The sequence below is a fragment of the Protopterus annectens genome, chromosome 12.part0 (genome assembly GCF_019279795.1).
Source record: "Protopterus annectens isolate FY-2018-M chromosome 12.part0, PAN1.0, whole genome shotgun sequence".
Classification (NCBI taxonomy): domain Eukaryota; kingdom Metazoa; phylum Chordata; order Ceratodontiformes; family Protopteridae; genus Protopterus; species Protopterus annectens.
The window spans coordinates 1264383161-1264409636 of NC_056746.1; the positions used below are offsets into that span (position 1 = coordinate 1264383161).

At 37.8% G+C, this 26476-nt stretch overlaps 1 protein-coding gene across 3 annotated transcripts in view; it reads left to right on the forward strand.

The window, feature by feature from the left end:
* LOC122817110 (ubiquitin carboxyl-terminal hydrolase CYLD-like) overlaps positions 1-26476 on the forward strand; it is a 363020-nt gene that overhangs the window by 236380 nt on the left and 100164 nt on the right. For all 3 annotated transcript variants that reach the window (XM_044090288.1, XM_044090289.1, XR_006367148.1), the window contains exons 9-11: positions 2654-2733; positions 8953-9019; positions 12012-12141. In XM_044090288.1, coding sequence (XP_043946223.1) covers positions 2654-2733; positions 8953-9019; positions 12012-12141 — 277 coding nt within the window. The remainder of the gene's footprint in view (positions 1-2653; positions 2734-8952; positions 9020-12011; positions 12142-26476) is intronic.

Consider the following 26476-nt stretch of genomic DNA (forward strand, 5'->3'; position numbering starts at 1 on the left):
GAGAAGACTGACAACCTGCTCAAGAGAATTGGCATAAAAAGCATCTAGGAATTATTGTGCATATTTCTGTGGGTGGTAAAAGTGTGCCAGTTGAGCGTAGAGCTGCCATGGATAACAATTTTATTTAAAGCATTTAGATAATTTTTGTGGCTAGCATGAAACATGGATGATAATCTGTAACGACTAATGATGTGGTAGATTTATTCAGTGTAACTTGGAACTCTGGAAGTTGTAGGTAGTAATCATGAGGGATTTTGCAATTAGATAGTAGTGTTCATAAGTACAGATACGTTACCAATGGGTTTTAAGGCATCATGGGTACTGAACGCAGGTGTAGAGGAGCACTGACTCTAGAATGAAACCAAGTTTCTGTAATTACATAGCGTAGATATGAATGTGTTCGATTGTTAGGAGGGCTGTGAGTTTGGATATCTTTCCGTTTAGACTCCTTTCATTGAGCCGAATTCGAGCCTACACTCATGCAGTTGCTGCCCTGCATGCGAGATGCCCTGGTATGCACCATTGTTAGTCTAACAGCAGTAATCCCTTTCACCTCCTTCCAGTGCACCCATCAACTGCTGTTCCTCCTCCTTCCCTTGCAGCATCACTGACAAAAACCTAATATGAATGGTATCAGTCTGGCTGGCCTTTTTTATGTTTTACTTGCACAAGTTTAAAGCCAGGGATTTTGGGTAGAACAGTAAAGAAGATGTATGTTATACTTAACGCTCTGCTCAATCTGTGCTGTGTTTAGGTCTACGAATAACAGAAACACACAATTGTGGGGCCAGCATATAAATGTGAAACTGCCCACCAAATAGTTGCTGGAATATTTAAGTGAATTATTCTGAAGTTTCATAATCAAGCAGGTATTCCTTTTCTACAAGTTGTAAAGTGTTTTCCAAAATACTGTTGAAAATGGGGTATACTTTTTTTTCTTCTTCTTTTTGCATCATTATTTTATTAAGTGAATTTTTTGAAGTTTCTGCAGGAATGGCAAATAATATTCTTTGATATTTTCTAACAAAAATAATAAAATGAAGGTTTAAGAAACCACATTTTTTTTTATTCAGTGAGGGGTAGGAAATGTAGTGTAACTTTGTTTTGCTTTATGTTTACTAATGTCTTTGCATTAAGAGCTTTTTCTTTTGACATCCAACTTTTGTTACTTCACATAACAAACTTTTGTACACTTTATACTAACTGTCCTTAAGCAGAAATCTCATTGTTTGTACCTCTGCTCCCAGACGAGGAACTGAGCATAAACATGGATATTTAGCCTTGTTTGAGAGACCCCTGAGGATGCACATGGCAGGACTACCACTGATTACGGAACCCATCTCAACACTGCACACAATGTGCTTGAGAAGTGTGTTGTTGCTTTAGTTGTCCATTTCTTTTGTTGTGTTAGCACACAATGTGTTCGAGAAGTGTGTTGTTGCGTTGGTTGTCCATTTCTTTTGTTGTGTTAGCACACAATGTGCTCGAGAAGAGTGTTGTTGCTTTGGTTGTCCATTTCTTTTGTTCTTTTAGCACACAATGTGTTCGAGAAGTGTGTTGTTGCTTTGGTTCTCCATTTCCTTTGTTCTTTTAGCACACAATGTGTTCGAGAAGTGTGTTGTTGTGTTGGTTGTCCATTTCTTTTGTTCTTTTAGCACACAATGTGTTCGAGAAGTGTGTTGTTGCTTTGGTTGTCCATTTCTTTTGTTCTTTTAGCACACAATGTGCTCGAGAAGAGTGTTGTTGCGTTGGTTGTCCATTTCTTTTGTTCTTTTAGCACACAATCTGCTCGAGAAGAGTGTTGTTGCTTTGGTTGTCCATTTCTTTTGTTTTTTTAGCACACAATGTGTTTGAGAAGTGTGTTGTTGCGTTGGTTGTCCATTTCTTTTTGTTCTTTTAGCACACAATTTGCTCGAGAAGTGTGTTGTTGCATTGGTTGTCCATTTCTTTTTGTACTCCCCTTTACGTCTCTGTTCCCTTGCTAGTACTGAGAATTGCCTTGTGTCTATGTGTCTGCCCTTCCAGCCAAGAGTAAGGAACAATGGCTGCTTTCTACATTTTTAAAAGTGCATTTATCAGTGTATTATGTGATTATTAAAATGGTTGCACAGCCCTTGTGACATTTCTTTCTTTCTGCACTCCTTGTGATCTCTCTTCTCTTATTCAGCAAACCGTTTGGTGATAGTTTGTGCTGATTGAAGTTTCCAAGCGGCAGCATTCTGGCTAGTATTGTCTATGTCTTGCTGTTGTTTTTCTTTTCTTTTTTGATTTTTTTTTAAGAATATGATGCACGTTTGAGTGCTTGTCTGTTGCTGAGATTGACTGCCAGGCCTTCCCACTGCATATTATTTACACTAGTTTTCTCAGACGTTAGCGATTTTCAGGGACACTTGACCAGTAGGAAGAGAGATGCTATTTGGTGCTATTATATGTTCCCATGTAATTTGGGACCATATGGCACACTGTGAAACCTGCACTGATATAATGTTATTTATTGTAATACAATAGAAATGAAATGAAGTTTGGCCTGAAATGTTCTGTTCTCTGTAACTTCTGAAGTCTTGTTTTGTCAACTCACATTTTGTTTGTATAGTAAACTTATGTCAAGGTGAACTTCACTTTCTTTTACAAATTGATTTCATGTTTCCGGCAGAACTGGATTTGTCAGTGCTGAAAGTGTTATGAAATTAAGGAAATCCCTGAGATGTGAAAGTTTCACCTTTGAAGAAAAAGGTATGTACCCTTTAACTGTCTTGCCTGTAGAAAATGCATATTATGAAAATTAATTTGTGTAGAGTTCTTGCTTCAAAGGAATTCCTTACAGAGTGGCCAATACCTGTAGGGTTTGACTGGAAACATTTTACTTAGTTGTTCACTAGAAATCTGTCTGCACATTTGTGTCCGGCAGCTCTTTGTTCTGTTACTGTTTGCCATTGTCCGGATATTTTTTTTACGTATTTACACTTTGTTGACCAGGTCAGTTTAGCTAATTTTCAGAGCAGACCCTGGGGAAACCGAACAATATAAAAAGGCAAAACAATGTACATAGTATACAATTTCAGTCATACATAGTACTCTTGATAAAGCATTAAATATTTGTATAAAAATAAACAGCAGTAAAATAAATGTGAACTTTGTAGACTGAAGATAGTGAAGTAGAAGAACATGGACTAAACAGTTTTTGGAAATTGCGAATGTGACATGATAAAAAAATATAAAAGTTAAACAGGTAACGTCTTAAGGGTATAGAAACAAATTATAGAAGAGGATCTGTGCATAACGTGATGAATGCACATCTATTTTTTCAGTAGTAAATTGAATTGTATGGGTAATAAAAATAAGCTAAAATATACTACAGCAAAATTGTGTTGTAATAGGTAGATTAACTGGCTGTTTAGTGAGTTTGTACTGAGAATAGTCATAATTTTGAGAAAACAGTTTGTTAGGATTCTACACCTAGAATGTTGTAGGTTACTGAAATATGACGTTTATGATGTATTGGGTATTGCTGCAAAATGAGTAGTGTGGGTTGGGAGGCCTATCTGGAATTGATGTAGTCTTTCAAAATGGAGTGGATATGAGTTTGCTGTTAATTCAGCTGTAAGTGTATTCCACTTCCACGATGAATGAGTGCTAAGTTCTTTGACTCCTATTTTTCTGATACTTGTTTTTATGGAGAAGGTATGAATTGAAAGTTTTTAATGTTCTGCTGGCTAGAAGGGAGTTTATTCCATGCGAATTTAAGATGTAGTGTTTTTTTTCTCTCATTTGTTTGTTTTTTTTTTATTTTTTTGTCTTTCTGCTGCCTTCAGCTGATTGTTAACTCTACTTCTGTCCTCAGCTACTCAGTTGATCTCTTCTTTCCCCTTCGGCTGCTCAGGGTGAAGGTCGAATTCACTGGGGAGAGAGAAATCATCATACTGCAGGCAGGTGTATTTTTTAATTTTTTAACTCCTGGTGCTAGTTCCAGACTCACTACAGACATTCAGACAAAAAGGCACATGTCCCCACCTCTGTGATGATATGCTTATCTTGTGTCCCCACCAAGGACCATGCAGTGGGGCAATTGGAGGCCATACTCCATTCGGCAGTAGCACATCAGCTCTTTCTCCATGGCCTTGCCTCCTGTGACCTAGCATGCACTCTTCTGCGTTTTCTGGTAACACCAGCATCACAGTGGCTGCATCTCTCCCTGGCACACAGTCCCACTCCATCATCTCAGCGAGAGGCAAACGTGCATAGCCCCCTTCATTCCCCTCCTTCCCCTTTCCTGCGTCTCCAGTGCTGGGCCTAGGGTTACCACCTGTCCCACTTTGCGAGGGACAGTCCCTCTTTGGGCAGTTGTGTCCTGACAAAAATATGTAAAAATGGCAAATGTCCTGAGATTTTAGGACAAAATTATTTCTTATATTTTATTTAATAATTGCACAAAACAGTTATTCTGTATCTGAAATACCTAAATATTATAAGAAACAGAATAAGCAACTAAATTGCTACAAGAATAAGCTTTTATTTAGGCAAAAAAGTTAAGTTCTGTCCTTTGTACTGGCCGTGGGTATGTGTCGGCCTGTAAAATCTGATATTTGTACCAAAAATGTCCCATTTTGGACATTTGAAAAGGTGGCAACCCTAGCTGGGCCTGTTGATCAAATCCCTGTTGCCCTGGTATGCAGGCAGGATTTCTTCCATCTGCAGCATGAGCCAATTTTTTTGTTTGTTTTTGAAGGAAATCACGTTTAATTCATTAAGCACTTCACAGTAGTATTTGTTCAGGTGGAAGCTATGTGGCAGACATTTTGTAGTTGGTAATAGAATGTTTTGAATAAACAGATTGTCTTGTATTATCGATGTCATTATTTCCTTAAAATAATAGGACCATGAGCAGCGTGTTAACTCTAGTTAGTCTAGTTGATGGAAACGTGCATTTGTCCAATATAGTGTGCAAATGTGTTTTGCTGTGATATTAGTAAATTTTTGGATTGTGAGCTTGCTGTTGGTGATAATTCCCAAGTATATGCAGTGAGAACAGTTTCTGTGTGTCTACTTCATTAATTCTAACAGTGGGTCTGGTATTTGTTATATTGTTTGGTAAGCTGTAGTGATTAAAATCAGAAGTTTAGTTTTCTTCTCATTGCATATATTGATTTTCTTTCTTGCATCCAGGATGGTAGGGCATTATTTATTTATTTTTTGGATTTCATTGATAAGAGTGGATACATCTGCAGCATTGTGCAAAACAGTAGAGTCATGTACACACTGCAGGAGATGAAGAACTTGTTTATGGAGATGCATATCATTGGTGACTAGTACCGGGCTTGCAGTGAAGCCCTGTGGTACTTCAGTATTGGATATGCTGCCAAGCTGTAGTCAGTGATCTGTTTTGAAGCTAGCTGTAAGACCAGTTAATGACAGGTAATCTGTGGTCTGTTACATTTTGGCTTTCACTGTAGTTGGTTTAATGTTAAATGATTAATTAATTTAAAGAGCCTTTATGGTAGCATCTTTGTTGTTTGCTTAAAGTTTTGTCACAGTTAATGTATTTTCTACTGTAGATTTAAGGTAGTTGGCAAAGTTATCTTCTGTGTCATGATGAGTTAAGAGAATGGGTGGATTTTGCTCATTTTCTTTGATGTTGTTAATTATCTAGAATACAGATGGTTTGTATTTGCTTCTGTTTTGTAGATTAGTGCAATTGATCTGTTTTACTACTCTGATTAGGTTTCAACTCTTGGTTTTCACATTTTGTACTTACTGAAGGGTGTTGCATCTCCCAAGCCTTTATTTGTTCTCCAGTCTGCTTCTCAGAGTTTCACATGTTGTCCTTTTGGTGAATCAATCCTTGCCAGAGTTGAGTTTTTAATCCTAATGACCCTAGTTGTGGCATATTTATATAGCAGTCATAGAAGTGCATTGTGAAATATTTGAACAGCAGTGTTAATGCTGTTAGGGTGGTGCAGATAAGTCCCATAATATTGCTGATGAGTTATATTGTCTGTAGGTAATTATTGCAGTTGCCCTCATCACTGATGTAGATGGTTTATTCGTCCACATTGTAAATGTTGGATTGTGGTTGTTTATTTTATTTATTTGACATTTGTTGACCAGGTTAGTCCAACTGTGACAGAGCCCTTTTCAGTGGAGACCTGGGGAGAAAAGCTCCACAGTAAATACGTACAAAGTAAGTTGGCTTAAAATAATATAAAAAATACATCCCATAGACATAAAAAAATAATAAGTAAACATAGATTGCAAAATAGAAGTTTTATTAAAAATTAAATAAGTTTGGATAATTTGGTAGTGTTCTGCTCATTATGAAGTATTTTGGTTGTACGGGAGTGCGTAGTCTGGTGCATGTGTTTAACTAATTCTGAGTTGTAGGTAGTTACTAGATTTGCAGTCTAGGGGACAACTAAGGAGCCTAGCCCAAAATCCCAGTTGCCTTTAAGCATTGTCTGGTTAAGTAACTTGCTCAAGGTCACACAGTATGCATATAAGGGCTGAGGGACTCAAACCCTGTACCATAGGAACTACAGCACACTTCTGGAATGTGGTGGTTGTGGTCTGCCTACAGATGCTACAGGCAAAGGACATTGTTAAAGTATGGCATTGCTGTCTGCAGGTAATATTAGGCAGGCACAGTGCAGAGCTAGTAGTTGCAATGATTGCTCTGCAAACAGAATAGGACTGTACAAGTGACAAGAGGGAATCTCTTTGATTTGGGGTCGCCACTACCTCAAGGAAAAGGTGGGCAGGATTGAGGGATAATCATTCTTAAGTGCACTGTTGTCCAGCAGAGATGACTGCAGGAGCCTCCTGGAATTCATGTGTTCAGTAACCCATCATTACAAACTTTAGTTCATGCATGTCTAAGTAATGCATAAGCACTACGCTGTACACACTGTCTTGTGAATAAAGTTACTCATACACCTTTGCCACACAGCAACCCATGCTTCTGTTGAATGGCTATATCTTTGTGGCCCCTGTTATTTCCACACCCCGGTGGTTGTTATACATCCTGTTACCAAGCCTCCTGTGATCCATGCAGACCTCCTCCTCTGCCATGCCCCATACTGGACTTGTGTGGCATTCAGCCAGAAGGGTAGAGGCACTAGTTAGCCACTGCATCTGTCAGTGCTTGCACAGTGCAGATTTGTGCTTCTTTCTAAATTGCCTTACTGTATTGGAATTGGGATCTTTAGAAAAGGGAAGGAGCAAACTACATAGGAAAAATGGGAATGGTTGGAACAATATATGCAGAGCAGGAAAAAATGGGAATGGTGGGAACAATATATGCAGAGCAGGAAAAAAATGGGAATGGTGGGAACAATATATGCAGAGCAGGAACGAAGTTTAAGAGGCAGGATTTGAATGAGCCTTATAATGCTTAACTGACAATGACTGGATGGTTTATAAGTGATCTATAATGTTTGCAGTTACAGTTGTTTCAGTGGTGTCTGTGATGTAAACTGTTTGCAACTAAAGTGGTATCATTTTGTGTATTTTTCATTTATATAACTGTAAGATTGCCTTTGTCACGTGAAAATGTAATAAAGGTGTTTGGAGAAAAAAGAAAAACTTGCCTTTCTGCCATTCAGAAGTTATTGGAAACAGTGTGGCAATATGGATCACTGCGTATTTTATGAAAAGTCAAGTACGTATTTTTTTTTTTTAAATAAGGCCATACCACCTACTAAAATGTGCTTGATAATCCCGATGCATTGCACTATACAGTTGTATGTCCTTCTCAGTCTTGTGTTGGAATTATAGAGCTATATATAGTTTTACCTTGATAAAAAGCTGGATAATTTACTTTCTTTGCAGGTAAGCATATGTCTGTTTGCTTTTATTGTTCTGTTACAGATAGCTACATATAGATAGTAACAGTCATTAAGATATTTATTTTTTATGTAATGCATTCTTTTTATACTTCCTTTAGTGTATGGTATTAAAAGGGTGAGATTGAGCTTCGTCCATGCCTTGCCAGCAAATCACATAGCATACATTTCAGCCACAGCCATACCATATCAACAAATGTCATGTCATCAACTATTTGCAGTATCTTACTCCATTAATAGAGATTACCCCTTATTTTCTCAACAATCCAAAAAAGCACACAAAGGCTGGAAACCAAAAATAATGCCAAATTATTTATTAAAACCCTGGTAAGCGCTTTTGTCTGGTGACCATCACCAGACTTCTTAATTTTCTCAAGGCAGAGACAGACATTATTGGATGTCATGTTTGGGGTGGGGACTGACATATGGAGGAATGAATATTAATGTGAATTGCATCTCCTCGGCTACCTATATTCCTGTTATTTGCCATATTTTGGCCCCTCCAAGGTGTCAGTGGTATACAGAATACCCCCGGGCTGTACCCCCTACCCCCAGAAATAGAACATTTTAGGATAATCAGTCTTCTTCTATTGGCATGCTGATCAGTGCTGTAAATCAGGTCCTGAATCCTGGCCTTAAGTATTTTGTGTTGAACCTTATTGCTTTACATGCATCCCATGCACTTAACACAGCTAGCTGTAGCTGCTTTCAGATGGATCATAACTTCCAGTGCATTCGGGGCCCACCAGGATTGTACGTCTGTCCAGATGCATGTACGTTCCCACCTTAAGAAGGCAAGTACCATTCTCAAGCAATACAGCTTGATTTCAGCAGAGGATCCAGAGGTTTGCAGGTGAGTGCTTAAATTCCAGTTGACAGTGAAATATGTTATTGCTAGATCAATAAGTTATGTCAGTTTCTCTTTTGAGTTTGTATATTACTGCATTCATCTTGAGAGTTTAAAGCAAAATATGTCTGCAGTGTTTGTATTAAGGAGATAAAGGGCTGCTCCGTCAATTTTATTATTTATTTTGCTGTAAACTTTCAAATGTGCTCCTTGAAAACAATAACTTCATGAAGAGCTTTTAATAATTTGCTTTTTTTTTCTTCTTTTTAGATCCTGAAGAATTTCTTACTCTACTCCTCCATCAAGTCCTCGCAGTAGATCCTTTAATAAAGATCAGGTAGTTCTGTTTTTGTCTTTCATCACAGTATGCAAGTTGTCATATCTTCATGGCTTTTTTAGCTCATTCATTCATTTATTAAAAAAGTGCAATTGCACAACATACTTAACAGTTGACCTTTGAGGAGAGGCCACGTTAGCAGTAGATTGTAACATTTGGGTTAATTCACTTTGATTTCTGAGCCAGAGTTTTCATCATCATCCCTGTGAAGGTCAATGCCTACCTTGCACCAGCATTCCAAGTAACATCGGCTAGTGTATACGACTCCTGGTCATTCATACAAAATCACTTTATCACTATTCATATGGTGACTGTGTAATATTATAATAAACCTGTTATAAAGAAACTACGTCTAGTTTTCTTAGAGGGGTTGGAAGGAGGGTTGCTTTACTGTTATAGTGACCATTCATCAATGACTTACAGTTGTGATAAGTACCTCATTCAACTGCAGTTGTCTTGTCTTCTTTAAGGAGGGTCACTGAAATGGTTTATAGGTAATTTGGTTTTTGAAGTATTTGTTGTTACTAGCAAACAACTAGCAATATTTCCAGCATAGTGTGATATAAAACCAGCATTGACAGTGAATTGTCCTCTCTCTCACATTGGTTTTTCAAAACATACACCTCAGTAACATGTATGTCTTGCAGTTATGAAAATATGAACATAAATTTGAAAATATGCGTATTAAGTGGGAAACATCTGTGCTGGGTTCAGCTTCCTTCATACAAAGGTGATTCCACAGTAACCTTATCACATAATATGGCCTTCCCCTTGCAGTTTAAATCTTTAAAATGACACAGCTGCTGTACATGAGACAGCCTTGTTTCACTCTTCGGGAGATTAACTTGTTTCACTGGGGTAGGATGTTAATGCACGTTTCTGTAGTTAAAAATGGTTTGCAACGAAAGTGCTAACTGGACAAGCTACTGTTGTGGTGCTGCCCTTGTATGTTTGCTGATGACAGGTTTAACTTGAAAAAGCCACAAAACAATGTGTATGCAACTTTAAGGATATTTACTGAAATTTACTCTGAAAATATTTACATAAAATAGCCACCTGGTGGTACAAACCTTGGCTGTAGATGATTGTCACTGTCCCTTGTGCAAAAATGGGGAAAAGGGGTTGTGGATGGATGGATGGATTTATTCTATAACCCCCCCTCTTTTCTTACTGTCATAGGTTCATAGATTTGTACTAGGCTAACTGCCCCCTGCGAGCCATTTTAAGCCTAGCCAATTATCCCCTGTGAGACTCAAACCCTGTACTTTGTGTTTGTAAGGCAAGCACCTTAACCATTAGGCCACCCTCCCAACCCTAGTCTACCAACCGGAATCTCAGATGATTTTCTATAGTTCATGTACTGTTATGAATACTCCTTTCATTTTTATTTTATTTTATTCCTTGTAATGTAATGCAGTTATAAATAGGTTCATAGGTTGGTACTAGGCTAGCGGCCCTAGGGCCTATGCAAGCCTAGCCATAACAGTTCCCTGGGTATTTCTTCCCACAATATTTACTTCTGCAGGCCCCTGTCTAGCAGGGCGATTATTTTAGTGTTGTATTATCACAAAGCTACATCATATTGCATTGTTGTATTACAGTTGTATGGTACAGCATTATATAATGTCTTTCTTATTGTTACATTTTGTACAGTTTTCTTTCATGACTCCATATTCTTTTAAAGCTCTCAGCAAGTGTAATCATTAATTGTAAATTGTATTTTTGTACTGGAGTTTTTCTACCCAAGCCTCTGCTGAAAAAGGGTCTTTTTAGGCCTGGTCGGACTAACCTGGTAAACATATGCTAATAAATAAACAAATTTGAAGGGACTGTTGGCATACCTGCTTTGACCGACATCATCACGCTTAGCATTATGATGATGTGAAGTCGGGGTGCAGGTGCTTTCAGTTCTACAAGTGACTAATAATGACAATGATGGTAGATACTAACAGGTGTGAAACAGTAAAAACACAAACATTGAGCACCTGTACAAGGCTAATATTTAATAAATACAACTGTATTCATTAAATATTAGTGTTGTCTGTGTTAGTGTTTCTAATGGTTCATGTGTACACTTTGTAAAATTAAAAAGCACCTCCCCTTTACTGATATTTATTTATTTATTATTTATTTGCACTTTGTGTACCTGGGAAGTCCTCTGGGCCATTCAGACCACGTTTTCAGTGGAGGCCCGGGGAGAAAAGCTCCACAATTCACATACATCAGTGAAATTCATTCAGAAATTAATACAGAGAGTAGTTGGAATCAAGTAGAAGTCCAAACAACAGAAACAAAATAACATCGACACACCCATTTCACCTTCCTTTTAATAGTACATGTTCTTCGTTAGCAGAGAGAGGTATATCATTAAACTTTAAGTTTTTCTTTTCTTAAACTGCTGCTACACTGTGTCAAGGAGTTCAAACTCCCATCCAACAAGATATCACCAAGTGCTGCCCATCACAGCCACAGAGCAGGAAGAGGGGGCAGCACTGGGTGAGATGAAGCATTTCTTGCTCATCTTATTTTTCACATAAAATTATTTTGTGTGAAAAAATGGGAATGGAACAGTTACTAGCCAACATCGAATTTCTGTATTAAGGTGGAATCATATGCAACTGCTGCATTTCGGTTTGCTGATGTTCACATGATCTTTAAGCATTTTGGGCTTTTCATTTCTGATTCCTAATGAGCCATCAGCTGTCTGAAATGTCACTCGTAGCTTTGCTTCAGATTTCTTCCTTTTTCACAAAGCTGTGTGAATGAGCAGATGGTTATATAAGTTAGAGTGTGGTCCTGCAGCCCTACGATACACGCAGGACTAATTGTGTACGTTTGGAGAATTGTTTTGATGATCATTGTGTGCGATGACCTTCGACTAGAGACAGTATGAAGCCTTTAATTTCAACAGCTTGTTTTCCTGTATTAGTGTATGATATTATTTTATTGTATTTGAGGGTGCTGATACTGTTGCTTGTTGTCACAAATTTAGGTCTTGCGATAAAATCCAAGAGTGCTACAGTTATCAAATTATAATGGAGCAGGACAATGCACTGAAAGTACCCAGTGTACAGCAGCTGTTGGAGAGATCCTTCCTGACTTGTAACCTGAAGTTTGAAGAGGTTGGTACAGGAAAATATAGTAAAGCCACAAGTGTCTCTAAAACTAAAAACTGCTTTATACTATCTGTGGCGTAATGTGTGATAGATGCATTATTTGGTATTTTGAATTTAACTACCCAGATTTGTAAAGGGCTTAATTTCCTGTTACTATTTGAAGTGTAGGAAGAATTTAGTAACAAATTCATACTACAGAAATACTTAACAGAATCTAACTTTAGTTCAGATTGTTGCATATGCAATTTCATTTTTTTTGGTTTGCAGACATATAAGACTCCCCAACACACACACATTCAGAGATTTATTATCTTGCAGTTTTGCAGCATCAGTAGTAGAGAATGGAAGACTTACTGTATAGGGAAGGTAAAGGGTCATGTGATTCATATTCATAAGACTTTAGAAGGCCGAGTGGGAGTCTGCATCTTGGAGACGAAGGAAGAACGGGATGGAATGCATAATGATTTAAGAACGGGATGGAGTGCATAATGATTTGGTTAATAAAGGACCACTTTTTAGACTACAGATGACAAGGATTCATTTTACTAAAGGTAAGGTAGTACAGTCGAATGTTTACTGGTTGGTTTAATGAATGATAATAAACCCACTGTAGAAGTGTATTTAAAAAGCAAACACATTTTGAGAATAGTCCAGTAATAGGTTCATATGTGTGTACTATGCTAATGGCCCTGGAGCCTTTACAAGCCTAGCCCGTAGGATTACCCTGGCATCAGACAAAGAAGCTGCACATGGATTTCTTGTGCCACCAGATGGACACTTTGACTTGTGTGATTGTTTTCATCAGGCTTATGTCATGGTTTTGGATGTTTGTGTATTAGTAGTAAAACAGATGTTTTCTGGACAGTTTACTTTTGTGCGGTCTCCTCCACTTATTTATGGACATTTGTGTCAACACTATTTATAAGGCCACACTTGAACTGCAACTAGGAGTATCTAGTCTAGTTTTCTCTGACAATTGAACATTTGTAAGGACTGTTCAGTAGTTTATAGTATAATATGTGCCAGTTTTATGTTTGATACTTAATGTTTTAATTTATTTATCTTTACAGCACTTTTATTTTTATTTTGTACATAATATCAAAAATGTTTGCTCATTTTTTTAAAGCTTAAACACTAATACAAGGATAAACAAGATAGTCTGTTGCCATGCATTTAAATGTTATGTACTTAGAATTGTGAGGATGAAGAAAAAAGAAGAAAACAAAATCAGCAATTAAATTATATGTATAGTAGTTATTTATTTTTATTTGTTACTAGGATATGACACTGATCTCAGTTGACACTTTTCAGGCTCAGTCCAAAAGAGAATATACAGTGGCAAAATATAAGTAGCCTAGTTAGGAGGGATTTGTTTTTTTCCCATAAGTAAGATAGAAATGTGCATACTTTTTTGAGTAAAGGCATCTGCAGAAATAACAAAGTACCTGCAAAAAATAAATCTAAACATTTGTATTATTTACAAGCTTTATATACAGTAAGTGACCATGACAAAGTACAGAGCTAACATGATACTGTCTTCTAAACATGCCTTTTTGCTAATATTGCATCTTTAGTTACAAATTATTTTCATAATCCTGTTTTTTCTCTGTTTCAGAGAATGTCTGCACTGTTCTGTACTTAGATGGTTAAAAACCCTCTCCAGCAAAATAAATGACACATTTTCATAGCCCACAATCACTACAACATAGCATCAAAGCATTCTACATCTCTAAAGCAGGAAATTAGTAGCCAGGTAATTAATGTTTGGACGTGGGTCCTCTGAGTGATGGTTTCTTGTTTTCATGGCAGATGAAGTAAAAAATATTACAGCTCATAGGTTCATTGGTTCATAGGTGAATACTAGGCTAACTGCCCTTGCTGGCCATTTTAAGCCTAGCCAGTTGCCCCTTTAGTTCAAATTACCCTTACCTAATTCAAATGTTTATATACTACCCACAGGATAGCGATTAGGTCTGGGTGAGACAGTAATTACTTCTGCAGTAATACCACTCAGTGTTTACAAGGGCCAAAGTGTAGTAAAGAGTATTTAGGTGCTGCCTCTGTCCATAGGTAGTACCTGGGGCAGTCCTGGGGAAAGTGTGCTTATTCCCATCCATAGAGCCAGGCTACGCTTGAATAGGGACAGGGATGAATTTTGCTTTACATGGATGGGGGAGCCTGTTCCAAAGTAGAAGTAACCTGTGAGAGATGTACCTTTCTCTACAAACTGTTCTGTGTAAGATACAGGAGAGGTTTCTTAAATACATAGGTGTATACCAAGCCAATTACCACAGGGGCCTTTATAAGCCTAGCTGCGCAACCTAATTGTGTCCCTGTATATCTTGGACACTTATAAGGAAGGGGGTATGTTAGGAAGTTTCTAAAGGTTATGTGGGGGAAGGATATTTGGTTTGGGCATAGTTACCAGCTGTCTTTGTCTGTCTGAGATGCGGGGCTCAGATCTGAAGTGAATTTTTGATTTCCCATCCATTGGTCAAGGTTACACTTAAATAGGGTTAGGAATGGACTCTGCTTCACATGGATGGGACCCTGTTCCAGAGCATGGAGATTGCTCTGAGACACATATCTGTTTTGCCAGCATATCACAAGCAAAATTTAAATCCTTGGATCTAGTGGTTCTGATGCTCTATGTTTTGTTGATGTGCAAAAGGTCCATCAGAGCTGGATCTGAGGATGACTTGTATGCCAGGCACTGATTGGCTGTCAGTAACCTGCAGGAGGCTGATGGGGCTATAAGACTATCCATATAGGACAATGTTTATGCCCTAGATTCTCCTGGTAAGGAACCTTTTTGTTCATGCCAACTGTTGTATATGTGTAGTCAAGTACATGCCGAAGGGGACATTATACTCAGTGCTGGATCTGATAAGAGGCAAATAAAGTATCATTCTGACTTTCTTGGAACTGCATGTCATGTCTTATGTATAGGTTGGATAATATAGAATGATTTTCTAACTACCTTGGCCACATGTTGGTCAAAGGCCAGATTACTGTCTACATAGGTTTCCAGATCCCTGCCTACTGCATCAACTCATAGGGATGTTTTATCAGTGGAGTAATTAACCCGGGTGGCCATTTTCCCAAAAGGCAATATAATGCATTTCTTGACCTTGAGTTTTAATCTGTGACTTTGGCACCAGTCATTTGTCTGTGGTAGATCCTCTTGTAAGATGTTTGTGATGTGGGGGGACTCTATGATAGCTCCCAATTTGCAGTCACCTGCAAACTTGATCAGCTAAAGGCCTTTGACATTAGAATTTACCTCTGAGAAGTAGATGACAAATAGGAGTGATCCCCGCATTGAGTTGTAAGGTACCTCACTGATGACCAGCCTCTTACTGGACATGGTCTCACCAGTCCTGACTTCCTATGTCCTGTCTGTGAGTCAGTTGGCAATCCGGCGAGTTGTATAGGGGTTTATGCCCAGTTTGGTGAAGTTGTCTATTATATCGAATTGGGGTATTGTATCAAATACTTCAGATGGTTAGCTAGGTCCAGGTAAGCAGTATGCACTGTTTTCCCCTCATCCATTGCCTTGGTGACCTTCTTTAAGATATGTCCAACAGATTTAGTAGACATGACCTTTCCTTGACAAAGCCAAACTTGGTTGGATCCAGAGTCTGAAGGTAGCGTGTCATTATTGATCATTTTGTTGGCAATTCATTCATGGCATTACATATTAGACTAAATCTGCAGAGGCTCCAAACCATAGTTCCAACAGAAAAGCAATTTTAGAGAAACACTCAGAAGCTAAAATAAGTGTGATTTTTAACGCTTTCATTTTAACAAATACAAAACTTTTTCAGATAAAACAGTGAAAAATCAAAGCCAGTTAAAAAGGAAACTTGTATAACATCCTGAGTCAAATGAGAACCAAACCCTCCTTTACTTCTAGAAATTTAAAGCTATACACCCCTATTAAAATTATTCACTTAATCTCTTAAATAACATAATGCCCCATGGTTGTTATTGTTGCACAACAAGAAATTCAAAAAATTGCACTTAGGAGACTGAATATAAAATGAACTATTGAAAGGGAACCAACATATTAAACTTTATCTTTTTTAGATCATTCGGTTTTAATAAACAACCAATGGAGGTGTGACCATTAAGTATGGGCCAGCTGTTGGTGTGCAAATAAAGTTGCCAAAATAGCAAATGTTTGTCTAATACAGCTGCCACGGACCTTCTGCATTCACCTTGTATGGCTTTCTCATTGATCACAAATTTAAAGGAATGACCTGGAGTATCTCTGGCATGTTTTTGGAGTATCTCTGGCATGTTTTGCTAATGCATTTTTTCCCCTTATTGATTTTAATGTCATTTATGTGTTCATATACACAGTCCTTTAACTTGCATTCAATGTTACTGATGTAAATTCCTAAACACTTTTGGCATAGAACAGCATATATTACTCCACTATTAAGAGATTAAGTGAAGACTTTTAATAGGTGTGTGTAGCTTTAAATTTCGATCAGTGAAAGAGGGTTTGGTTTTTATGTGACTCAGGATGTTATATAAACTTCCTTGTTATATAAGCTTCCTTTTTAACTGGCTTGGATTTTTCACTGTTTTTTCTGAAGAAGTTTTGTACTTGTTAAAACGAAAGCGCTAAAATAAAACATTTTTTCAGCTTCTGAGTTATTCTCTGGAATTGTTTTTCTCCTCCAACTGTGATTTGGAGCCTCTGCAGTATGTTTTTTTTTTGTGGTTTGTTTACTCTGTGTTGGAGTCTGTTTTGTATGTATGGCTGCAGGAGGATTGACCGGTTCCCAGTTATTTCCTGAAGCTGACTTACATTCCCTTCAACAGTCCATTGGAGACCTCACACTGTTGGTACAGCAGCTGTCTCAGAGACTTGATAGCATTTCCTCATTTGGAACCCCCCCCTCCAGTTGGGAGGGGAATGTGTAGGAGCAGAAGCATCACTTTTGGGATGTTTTTTACCTGCTTCACAACTCCCAGATGGCAGTACTCTGACTTTGAATCACCGAGATCCTATTTTGCCCTCCTCCATATGGACTCACACACACAAAGAGATTCCTTTCCAGAAAGACTGGCTTTAAGGAGAAATATGATTTTTTGGAGTCTCCACCTTCTCGCGATGAATTTGATTACAAATTACTAAAAGTGAAGAAACTGCAACTGGAAAATGCCTTTCTTTTGGAATGTGTCAAAGAGTGTAGGGTTCCTAAAGTCTAAGAATTTGGCACTACCTACGAGGTTGGTGGAAGATTCTCCATTACATCTTGACCTCTTGAAACTCTTTGGCATGGATGTTAGTACATGCACTTACTTGTTAACCACAACAAGATGTTAATAGATGAACTTAAATGAGAAATAAATACTTTGGACAATCTCATCACTCATGACTTAACATTTGAACAATATAGATTTGATTATGTATGGATCTTTAGGAGTATTGAAGAACAACTGAATGCTATCAAAAATAGGAAAATAAAAAACTTGAAAGGACAAGCATACATATTTGGATAACACAGCTTATCCCCCTTCTTCCAGTTCACAGACCTGGGGGAATCTGTTTGGTTCTACTGCTGGAGCTAACTACGATTGTAATACTTCATCTAACACATGTCCACACAGAGTTGGGCAGGAGACTGACTGCAGCGATAACTATACTTCTCACTACAATGAGCCTTTAAACTTCCCATTCCCTCGGTGTTTGGAGAGTATCCAGGTGAGGCAGAATCACTTTCCATGGAACCAACAGGTGCAGCGGACGCCATCCACGAAGAAACAAACATATTGGCACAACTCAAAACACAGGAACAACCATTGGAACTAAGTACATTTCCTTTTTCTTCTACCGCACTATTTAATGAATGTAAAATTATTTTTAACACCAAAGGAGACTTTAAGTGTTCAGTTACTCCTCCCATGATATTAGAGGGGACTGGGCTAATCTTTTTGAATGAGGTATAACTTTCATACCATGTGAATGAGCTAATTTGCCAAATTTACTTATGGACTTCAAACGGTATAGAAGAAAATTAAATTTCAATACATTATTCACTTCAAATGACTCTGGATCCTTTGAGGATTTCCAGTACTTTTAACTTTTAGTCCACCCGACTATATGCCTTTTTGAAAAGATGTGCAAAATTGACTTTCGAGACATCTTCAGTAAAACAAGAAGGCATAGCTACATGGATAATATGCTTTCTAGTGAAAAGGTTCTGCTTAAAGAACTGAACAATCATGCTCTGAGATTGATAAAACCAGATAAAGGAGGGGGATTAGAAGTTATGGGCAAGGCAGATTATAATATTAGGGTACATAATCTGATAGCAGGTGATTTTTATACCAAGGTTTCCTTAAATGAAATGAATACTCCATACAGAAAAGTCAGGGATACCCTCAAGGATTTATTTATTGACGAGCAGATTGATATTCAGGAATGTAATTTGAATGCACAGTCCCCCATTATACCTGTGATTTTTGGGGTTCCAAAAATTCACAAATGTCTCCAAAAAACCCCCATGTGACCCATTGTTGACAGCAGAGGGTTGATTACACGCCCTTGTGCACAATACCTGGATGAAAAATTAAATTATTTAATCATACAAGATGATCACATTTGTAAAGACTTGTGATTTCCTTAGTAAAATTAACTCACTGGAGTATAATGACAACTTCATTTCTTGAAACAATGGATGTGAAGGATCTGTATAATGTTATACCCCATGATGTCGATTTACAGTGGTTTACTTGCATGTTAAAGGCATCCCACAAGACCTTATTAACACCTTTGAAATATTATTAGAGATCATCCTAAGGAATAATTATGTCATTTTCGACCATGAGTATTTTTTACAATCCACAGGAGTTGCTATGGGAGCTGCATGTGGTGGACTTGTAGCAAACATTATTACGTTGAAATGGAAGAAAAACATCTTTTCAAGTCAGAATACATGAATTTTTGTAAAATGTACACATGCTTTTTGGATGACATTTTTCTCATTTGGGAAGGAGACTTGAATGAATTCTCAAAATTTTTCGAGTACCTCAACCAAACAACTGACTTGCTCAAATTTACCTTTAAAACCAGTGTTTCCATTATTGCTTATTTGGACATCTCTTTGACTAAGGATCCCCAACAAAAAATATTTGTATCCAAAATTCATCATAAACAACTTTTTTGAACACTTATTTTCACTATTCCAGCTCCCACCCCTTCCACAAGAAACATACAGTGATCAAGGGCCAGTTTGTGACAGCTGCACACATGGTATCACAATTCAAACATTTCTTGGATGAGTGCAAACACATCAAGTCTATGTTCCTGGCCAGAGATTACCCATCTAGTCTGATCCATGAGTTGATGTATAAAGCCATCAATAAACGTGAGATAAATCTTTTTTGCCTACATTCTTCAGGATAAGTCTAGTGCAACATATATAGCTTCCCAACATTCCACAGTGGAACCACTTTTTACACAATTCCTCACATCAGAGGTGGGGGGGGGGCATGACAATGTGTCATAGGAACTTCAACTATAGCAGAGCCTTTATTACTACATTTAGTGTGGACAATGGAGACACAAAGAGAATTTTGGAGAATAACTGGACCCTGTTGAAGAAGGGAACAAATATTTTGAGCAAGTTGGGTGATAAACCCACATAGTGTATAAGCAGAGGTTGTAATTTAAAGAAAATAGTGGAACATGTTGGTTTTCACATTTTTTTCCCAAAAAGAACTGTAAAATGGCAAAATACGGCTTTTGTTCTGTCTGTAAATTTATTATGGTATGTGAAGAATTCAAGATAGGCAGTCATACTTTTACATTAAAAGGTTCATTTAATTGTCTTACTAGTGGTGTAGTATATGCAGCTGTATGCCAAAATTGTTTAGCACTTAACATTGGTAAAACCAAACGCAAGTTAAAGGACGGTGTGTACGAACACATAAATGACATTAAAACCAATAAGGGAACAAATGCATTAGCAAAACATGCCAGTTATGTTCCAGGTCATTCTTTTAAATTTGTGATCATTGAGAAAGTCACACAAGGTGAACAGAGAAGTCCATGGCAGCTGTACTTTAAAAAAATGTGAGCTATTTTGGCAGCTTTATTTGCAAGATAACAGCTGACCTGGACTTAATGGTCACACCTCCATTGGTTGTTTATTAAAACTTAATGCTCTAAAAAGAAAACCTTTAAAATGTTGGTTCCCTTTCAGTAGTCCATTTTTATATTCAGTCTCCTAAATGGATTTCTTTGAATTTCTTGTTGTGCAACAATAACAACCATGGGACACTATGTTATTAGAGATTAAGTGAATAATTTTAATAGAGGTGTATAGCTTTAAATTTCTATGAGTGAAAGAGGTTTTGGTTCTCATGTGACTCAGGATGTTATATGAGTTTCCTTGTTATATAAGCTTCCTTTTTTAACTGGCTTGGATTTTCACTGTTTTATCTGAAGAAGTTTTGTACTTATTAAAACAAATGAGCTAAATTTAATGTTTTTTCAGCTTCTAAGTGTTTCTCTGGAATTGTTTTTCTGCTGCAAATGTGGTTTGGAGCCTCTGCAGTATGTATTTTTTCTTGGTTTGTTTACTGCATATTGGAGTACATATTAAACTAGTCCGACTAATAGGTTTTTAGTTTCTGGGGTCAGTTGATGGTGTGCCATTGTGAAGAGGCTAACCGTTGCAGTGGTCTATTCTCATGTCTGTGGTACAAAGTCTGCTTTGAGGTTATAGTTGAAAAGTGACTCACGTGGTCCTGATATGTCATATTTCAAGCCATTTAGGAGGCTTCCTGTGATAGTGTTGGGGCTCATTGTGGCTGTGTTTTTGGCTTTAGTGGGTGCTGCTAGGACCTACTCCCTGCTAATAGTTGAGAAGCTGTGCTTGTAGGTATTTCATGGGTGGAGTTGGAGGGTGTGGGGGGAGGTGACATGCAAGTTGAATTTATCAGCCAGCAGATTTGCTGTGTCAATCTGCTCAGTGAAGGTTGCACCTTGAAACACCAGTTCAACACATTGATGTGTGCTGCCTTTGACGTTACAGACATATCTGTAGAAGGCCTTGAGGGTGTTTTTAGCCCGTGAGGCTATCGTGACCCTGTAATTGGCCTTGTTGGACTAAATTAGTCATCTTTGTTTCCTGTTTAGTTTAATTAGGGAGCTCTCATCAGTATGGGTGTTGCTGTTCCTTATTTAAGCCAAGACATTTTCATTTTGTTGTATACTGTATTAAGGTTGGGATTCTGCCCGCGAGGTTTGTTTTTAGAGACTGTTTTGGGCTTACTTCTACTAGGTACAGAAGCTTCCATGCACATGGTTGTACAGGATCTCTGTACACAATTCTGCATAGGTTGCTGTGAACTCAGGGTTAGGAGGGACATTGATATTATTAAGATGTAGTTTAATTTGGAATAATTCCTAACTGTTATGGGGTCTGCTGGGGATACTGAGTTGATTTTTATTTCAAATGAGACAGTTCTGTGATCCAAACTCACCAGTGAGGACATGACACTAGGGGATGTGCAGCTTTGTCCCATATTGGTGAGTACTGGGTTCAGTATGTTTGAACCTGTGGTAGTTGTGTGCACAGAATAGAGGTATTTGTGTTAATAAAGTCCAGGAATCTTTGTGCCTGTGAGTTTCTCTTTGTATGTTTCCTAGTCTGTAGAGGGTAGTTAAAGAAAGTCTGCCATGAATAGGGTATTTGGTTTAATGGTTAGCGTCTCCATAAGGTCTAGGTTCAAGCTATGGGATTCTTGGTACATAGAGGGTGACCTATAACATGCTAGGATATGGTATGGGACTTTGTCCATGGTATCACATGGGTAAACTCCAGGGCATCATCCTGTTTAACCAGCCTAGAGGTGTACTTATTGCTAATGTAGATTGAGACCCCCCTAACTTTTGCCCCTGTCTGTGCAGCTGATGGTCTAAATATGTGGAAGGCACAGAAGCCTTGCACTGGCAGAGTACTTTCTACAGATTTAAATCATGTCTCTGTAACTGCAGAGATGTCTATATTCTCCAGAGTGAGGAGAACTTGTAGGGCATGGCGTTTCTTGGTTAGACTCCTTGCATTGAGCAGTAATACCTTTATTTTATGTGCTATGTCAGTAAGTTTGCCAATTTGGCATTGCCTAAAACTGGGTCTTAGGCAGTGGCTAAAGTTTCAGAAGCCTAGTGGAGACAGGTGTAGACCATCCGTTGCAAAGCAACTTGGTTTGTTAACTATGTCCTCCCATGCTGACAAATATTGAATCTCCCTGAAAAGACACCAGAAACTAAACTATTTATTGAAGTCAGTCATCTTTTGTTCGTCTTGGTGAAGGTAGAATGATGCTCAGTGTGGGGCATATCTTCCTGAAACACATATTCAGAGAGATCAGTAATATTTCTTTTCATGTAGTCCAGGGAGGTACGTCTCAGGTCATTAATGCTCACATGGACTATGGTAGAATCGTACTGGTACCTGGGGTGTGGTAACCTGAGAGAATGAGTTGCTTGGTAGATCCTGGCTCCAGATAAGCAACTTACCTTTATCTTATCCTTGTTCAGTCTGGTGAGTGGAGAATCTTTGTGTTGTTCAAATGGAGTTTCCTATGACAAGAGTCTTGGGTAATGTGCTTGTTTGCTTTATGGGCATTGCCTTTGGGACTCCAAAGGGTGTAGGTGTGGTGTTTGATATTGCTTTTCTTAAATGTTTTAGAGCTTGCTGAGGATGGGCAGGTCTTTGAAGTTTGGGAAATTGCCTTTTAGTGTCTCGGCATAAGTTGGTCTATGGCTGTGGTGGGCAGTAAGTGTGGTGGATGTAGTGTGTGTGTGTTCTTGACAACCTTGCTTACATGTGAGATTTTTGCAACCAGTGAAGTTGTGTGTGCATCTTTCCCATACTGTTTTTTTTTTTAAGGATTAAGTGGTTGTCTGTGAACATGAGACAGTTGCTACCTTGTCTCAGGATGCCCAATATCCACCAAGATGGCTATGGAGACATTTAAAAATTGCATAGCTGTGTTGCCCAGATCTGTATTTGGGTGGGCTATCATAGGTTATGGACTTTATTATATGGAGGTCTCCTCTCCTTGGGTGGTCCTTGGGGTGTGGCGTTAGATTGTGATAAGATTTGATAGTGCTATTTAATGTGCAAACTAGCTGCTCTAAACTTGTCTCCAGGCAGTGGCTTTACTTTAGCCACTCTACGTTACTGGTTTCAGTTTTAATGCTAGTTTTATAGATAACATTTACTCAAGAGCAATACTGTTTTGCTGGATAGGCACTTAGTGTTATGGATACATACAAAGCAGTGGATGGGAACATTTCTTAAATAGCTTACACAACAGACAATAGTAATGAGAGAGGGGTGGGGGGACTTATAAAGCCTGATTACAATAAGGGGTGGAAGCCAAAGAAACAGCCTTTTAAAACCATAACAGAAAAAGGTTAGAAGAGTTGGGGGAAAATGTTCAGACTGAAAGAAGCAGACTTCCTAGAAAGGAATCTAATCAGATTAAGATAATATTGGAGCTCTAGTCCTGTGGTTAGAATTTCAGAAACTTTATCTTAAAATCTCAGTGGGGGCTGGATCAGACACAAAGTACAGGGGAAAAACAGTAGCAAAGTAATCAGAAAGGCACTGGAATGCAACTTTAAGGAGGTAAATGATAAGCAGAATATAAGACTCTAGCAGAAAACTGGAATATAAACAACTATAAAAATAAGGCACCAGACTATGCAGAAATTTACTAGCAATGCTCTTTATGGGAAATGCAATAAACAACTAAATAAAACTCTGATCTGGCTGTATTTCACAGTTCTGTCACAACTGTGAATGTAATTAATTTTTTATATTTGTTAAATTGCTAAATATCACTGTAACCTGCATTTTAAATGTTTATCTGTTACTTGGAGCTTTTCTCCCTGGGCCTCCGCTGAAAATGGATATGTAGCCAGTCGGACTTTCCCGGTTGACAAATGTAAAATAAATAAAATAATAAATAAATAAATTACAAGATTAAGGCCCCCAGACAGGGGTCAAAATACAAACAGCTAGCTTTTACAAGTAATTCTACTTATGGAGGTATAAGTGAAGTATAATGTCTGAATGATGCTAAAATCTTCCAGTAATACACAGTATTCCCACAACTGAAAATGAAGCTACAAGACCAAAGTCGCAGAGCAAACTAAAAAAATACAAATAGGTAACCTTATTGGCTAAAACATGGAGAAAAATATAGAAAACATAACACCCCACAGTTCACTACATGTGCAACTTAAAATAAGCAGAATTTAAATAAAAGCTTTTACTCCCCTTTTGAAGAAAAGCTTATTGCTCACAATTCTGGGCTCTCCACATTTCTCAGAGTCTTGAATAAAAGACCTGGTTGGGTTTAGCTTTGTGCTAAATATAATTAGACTTTGTAGAGAATAATCCAATCAAATAAAGCCATCATTGGAGCTCCAGTCCTATGACTCTGAACTACAGGTCAGTGACTTCAGGTAGGTTAGAATTTCACAAACTTTAGCTTAATGTCTGAGTGGGGGCTGGGGCAGACACAAAGAACATGGATAAAAACAGTAGCAAAGTAAACCAAATGGCACTGGAATGCAACTTTAAACAGGTAAATTAAAAGCAGAATATAAGACTCTAGCAGCACGACTGGAATATAAACAGCTGTAAAAGTACTGAAGCACTAGTCCTAGAGCTGAATTCCTAATACTGCCACTACTGCTAACCCACTACAGATCAAGGCATCAGACTATGCAAAAATTTACAAGTAATTTTGTTAATGGAAAAAAAAAATCTGTAATAAATTACCAAATGAGGCTCAACTCTGGCAGTAGTTCACTGTTCTGCCACAACTAGGAAAGAAACTGAAGATTAAGGCCCCAGAAAGGGGTCAAAATGCAAACAGCTGGCTTTTACAAGTAATTCTACTTATGGAGATGGAAGTGCAGTATAGTGTATAAAAGATGCTAACATCTTGTAGTAATACATGATCTTCCCTCAACTGCAAATGAAGCTACAAGAGTAAGGTCCCAGAACAAACTGAAAAATGTAAACAGATAACCTTTTTGGCCAAAACATGGAAAAAGCAGTAAAGTACAAAAAAGTATCATCAACAAAGGTCACTGTAAGTACAACTTAAAATAATTAAGCAGAATTTGAATAAAAGCTTTTTTCATCCCTTTTGTTAAAAAGCTTGTTTCTCACACTTTGGGGCTTTCACACCTCTCAGTCTTAAATAAAAGACTATCTATGATAGCCTCTCATTTAGGTTGCACATGGTTCCATTATTGCAGTCATGTCTAAATACTGAATCATCCACATTCTTGAGCAGTTTTGTGTTCTTTAATTAGCGCCAGCTAACCTATTGCATGGGTACATCCTTGCCTGGTATCACTGTATTAAGTGATCTGGCCATGGTATTGTTGCTACCTGTCTGTTGGCACGAGTACCAAGTTATTGATTCTTCTCAGAGCCATTTCACAATGACTTACTTCTAATTTATTTCCACACTCTGTGGCTACCAGCTTCGGTGTCACTATCTGTATTCTAGGCATATTTTCATATTAATCACACTTTGCTGGTGATCTTATTAGAAGTTCAGAGAACCTTTTCTAATGGGTTTTTGTCCTTCAGGAGAAGACATTTTATAGGCAAATAGCACGTTTCATATTTTATGTCACACATTCACAAATTTATCTTATTTTATTGAGTTTAACGTTCCAGTATTCTACAAATTCTGTAATGACATTTTTGTTCAGGTTCTGATCGTAATGGGGAAGGACAGTGGAACCCCATCCTTTCCAATAGTTCACAGAAACACCCCTGTGGATTTCAGGAGCATATGATTTATATAGTGGTGTTCTGTTACCTATGTTGCAGTGATATGCTGGTTCATATGTTTGCTCAAAATCCCTGAAAATATAAATACTTTTTTGTAGTCCGGTTTTCTTTAGACTCCATAACACATTTAACAGTTTGTAATGAAGGATGTTTTTAACTGTAGGGTGTTTATAAGCAAACACATTTTTCTTTTAACAGTTCATTGGCAGTAAAATGCGAGGAAAAAACACAAAAAAAGTCACATAGCTATAGTTATAAAGTGGAAGGGAAGTAAGCAGTACTTCTACACTATAATTTAGATGATGTCTTCCAGCTTTAATAAAGAGGTTTTCAAAAAGACTTGGATCAAATCCTCAAGTGAAGTGCCTATTTGGAAATTCTGAGCAGTTGAGTGCAAAAATGAAACTGGAATTTCATAATGGGTCCTGTAAATGGTGGCAAAGTGGATTTCATTATGATATAGTTTGAGGTAACACTTCTTGGGC